The sequence below is a fragment of the Artibeus jamaicensis genome, unplaced genomic scaffold (assembly GCF_021234435.1).
Source record: "Artibeus jamaicensis isolate MK-2021 breed Jamaican fruit bat unplaced genomic scaffold, CSHL_Jam_final contig_588, whole genome shotgun sequence".
NCBI classification, from domain to species: Eukaryota; Metazoa; Chordata; class Mammalia; order Chiroptera; family Phyllostomidae; genus Artibeus; species Artibeus jamaicensis.
The window spans coordinates 8,751,167-8,754,314 of NW_026521895.1; the positions used below are offsets into that span (position 1 = coordinate 8,751,167).

The 3,148-nt window shown below is 51.3% G+C and overlaps 1 protein-coding gene across 1 annotated transcript; it reads left to right on the forward strand.

The window, feature by feature from the left end:
• The first annotated feature begins 239 nt into the window (after positions 1–239).
• LOC119037317 (cathepsin G-like) lies at positions 240–2,909 on the forward strand. Its single transcript, XM_037129483.2, has 5 exons — positions 240–321; positions 1,079–1,226; positions 1,664–1,799; positions 1,966–2,220; positions 2,623–2,909. Exons 1-5 carry the CDS (start codon positions 267–269, stop codon positions 2,836–2,838), a joined length of 810 nt encoding a protein of 269 aa, XP_036985378.2. The 5' UTR covers positions 240–266; the 3' UTR covers positions 2,839–2,909.
• The last annotated feature ends 239 nt before the right edge of the window (positions 2,910–3,148 follow it).

Genomic DNA, 3,148 nt, shown 5'->3' on the forward strand with positions numbered 1-3,148 from the left:
CTTGTGCCCTAGTTCCATTACCCCTGAAGCACTTACTCAGCAACTGTGGGAGACGCATTGGTGGCTTGGATCACCTCTCTTCCTCCAAGTCACTGGCAGCTGGTAGGCCAGCCAGGGCTGATGAAACCTACCACACTCCCAGAGGAATGGAACTGTGAACCACCTAGTCCCCACCCACCCTCCCTTCCTTCCTTCCTCTCTGGGAAGGCTAAAAGTCTGGCAGGAGGAAGTACCAGCAGCAACTGTTCAGCAGCCTTCCCTGGAAGATGCAGCTCCTCCTCATCCTGGTGGCCTTCCTCCTACCTCCTGGGGCTGGAGCAGGTGAGTGACCATCCAAACCCTCATAGGCCCATCCCCATCCCATACACTCTGGATCTAGACATCCTAGTCACTTTCAAATTCTGTGTCATTGAGCACATCATTTGAATTCACAGTACTCAGGTTCCTCATCAGTGAAAAGGAATAATAGCAATGCCTACCTTATACAGTTGCTATGACAGTCAGTTAGTGTACATGAAACTCTTGGAATTGCCCCTGGCATGCAGCATGTGCTCTGCAACTCTGCTCTTTGAATTCCCTCTACAGCCCATGTATCAAAACCTAGGAGACAAGGATACAGCAATAACAGCCCCATCAGTTCATGTCTAGATTCTTACAGAAACAGTCCATGCTGCTCATGAGCTGGTCATGAGTTGGAAAAACAGGAATCAGGAAAGCTCCTTGGATAAAAAAGTACCAGCAAACTTTAGGTGGAAGCAACTCCAGAAGGCTCTGGATCCCAACAGCACAGATCTCTCCACCCTAGGAGAGAGGCCTAAGAGCTCTTGCCTGCAGCAAGGATTTTTCTCCTTTGGGGGAGGCAGAGGGAGGTGAGGTCTGGGCTGGGGAACCAGCCTTGTTTCCTGCAGGCCCCTGGAGCCCTCTCCCATGATGTGGTTCCCTGCAGACCCCAGTTCTCACCACCAAATCCTCCTCTCCCTGCATCATCTCTGTAGCCTCCCCACCTCCCAGCCTTTCTGGAGCCACCAAACTGACACTTCAGTGAGCAGAGTAATAACTGCTGAATACTTCCTTTCAGAGGAGATCGTTGGAGGCCGTGAAGCCAGGCCCCATTCCCACCCCTACATGGCGTATCTTCGCATCCAGTCACCAGGGGGAGGAGCTGCTTGTGGGGGCTTCCTGGTGCGAGAAGACTTTGTGATGACAGCAGCTCACTGCTTGGGAAGGTGAGGAACCAAGGAGCTCTCAACAGCCAGCAAGGCACATCCAGAAGCATTCATGAGAGCATAAAGCTGAAATTGGGGTTCCAGCAAGCAAGGGGTGAATAGTGACTGGTTATGTCCTAAGGGGCTAGACTGGACACAGCCCACGGTAGGACAGAAGCAGGAGACAAAAAGCATGTATTGGAGCTCCAAATATAAATTTGAGCTACTTATTAATTTACCCTAGTAATTAATTTCTCTTTAGAGTCACAGTGTTCCCCACCCCCAGCCCAAGCTTTGTGAGAAGCAGAGGACACAGCAATCTCTGGCCCAGAGCCCTCCTGTCCCCTCACTTCCCTCAGCTGCTGTCTTGCTGCCCTGGGCTCCCCACCTACTCTGCAGATCTTGGGGACTTTATCTCATGTAACTCATACCTACCTCTAAACCACCTTCCTTTGCAGCACTATAAGGGTCATCCTGGGGGCGCACAACATCAGTAGGCAGGAAAGGACCCAGCAGCGCATACAGGTGCGCAGAGCCATCCCACACCCTAGATATCGCAGGCAGAACCTTCAAAATGACATCATGTTACTGCAGGTACGTTCTACCTGACCCTCTGGTTCTCCAACTGAGTGGGCTCCCTCCCAGGTCCAGGCTTCACCTTGTCCTTGGTCCATGGAGAAGGAAGCAGGGGCAGAGACCCAGGGGTGGTGTGCTGAGCTCTGCATAGATTTCCCCTAAATGCCTGTACTCTTTGCACCAGCTGGAAAATAGAGCTACGCGGAATCAATTCGTGAGGCCAGTGGCTCTGCCTCAGTCCCAGGCCCAGCTGAGACCTGGGTCCCGGTGCACTGTAGCAGGCTGGGGCCTGGTGGGCCAGAACAGACCAACAGACACACTCCGGGATGTGCAGCTGGAGGTGCAGAGGAATCAAGTATGCAGCAATACCTTTAATGTCTTCAATGGCCAAAGCCAGATTTGTGTAGGAAACCAAAGGGAGAGGAAGACCGCCTTCCGGGTAAGGCCCTAGGCATCTGCCAACACTACCTGAGGCATCTGGGAAGAACTGGGCTTGGGAACAGACTACATCCCCATGACTTCAGGGTTGGAGTCAGACCAGAGTAAAGTGGGGGCTTTTACCCATCAGTGCAGTCTCTGAGGGGAGGGGAGGACTGCCTGATACACAACATGCATATGCAGTGTTTTCATGGGAAAGGTAAAGGTATCTTGACTTAGGTTGAGCTAGGGACAGTACCCACTGCCAGGGTTGAAGCCTAACCAATGAAAGATGCAGGAGCTTGAATTCCTACCCCCACTGTCTTCCCATCTCACACAGAGGTTTGTGCTATAGGACAAAAAGAATGGGGAGGTATGGACTGTGGAGGCTTGGTTTAGTATCCATTTCTTTCATCACCCACAGGGGGACTCCGGAGGCCCCCTTGTGTGCAACAATGTGGCTCAAGGCATTGTCTCCTATGGAAATGGAGTTGGAACCCCTCCAGAAGTCTTTACCAAGGTTTCCAGCTACCTGCCTTGGATAAGTAGAACAATGAGACTCTTTAAAACAACAAGGAATCAAAAGAGACATCACACCACCCCACCTCTAATGGACTCTTCTTCTCTGGAACAGAGCTAGTTGTCAGAGATTTAATAAATGCCCGTGTCTCGAGTGCAAATAACTGTTTTCTCATGTTATTAAACGTCATTCTGCACAAATGTATCCAGGACTGAGTCTGAGCTTCTCTGGGAATATGGGGTCCTTTCTTTCCCCAGGACAAATGAACCTCCCATTCCATCCTTGGGGACAGAATCACCTACTTCCTTCCTCAAAGCTATTCATTCACCATCTCCCCTCCCCACACAGATTTAGAGCTTGATGGAAGGACACCTGTCTCCCCAGGGCAAGGCTCTCTGCATTCTACCCTACCAGAGGCACCCTGTCAGAT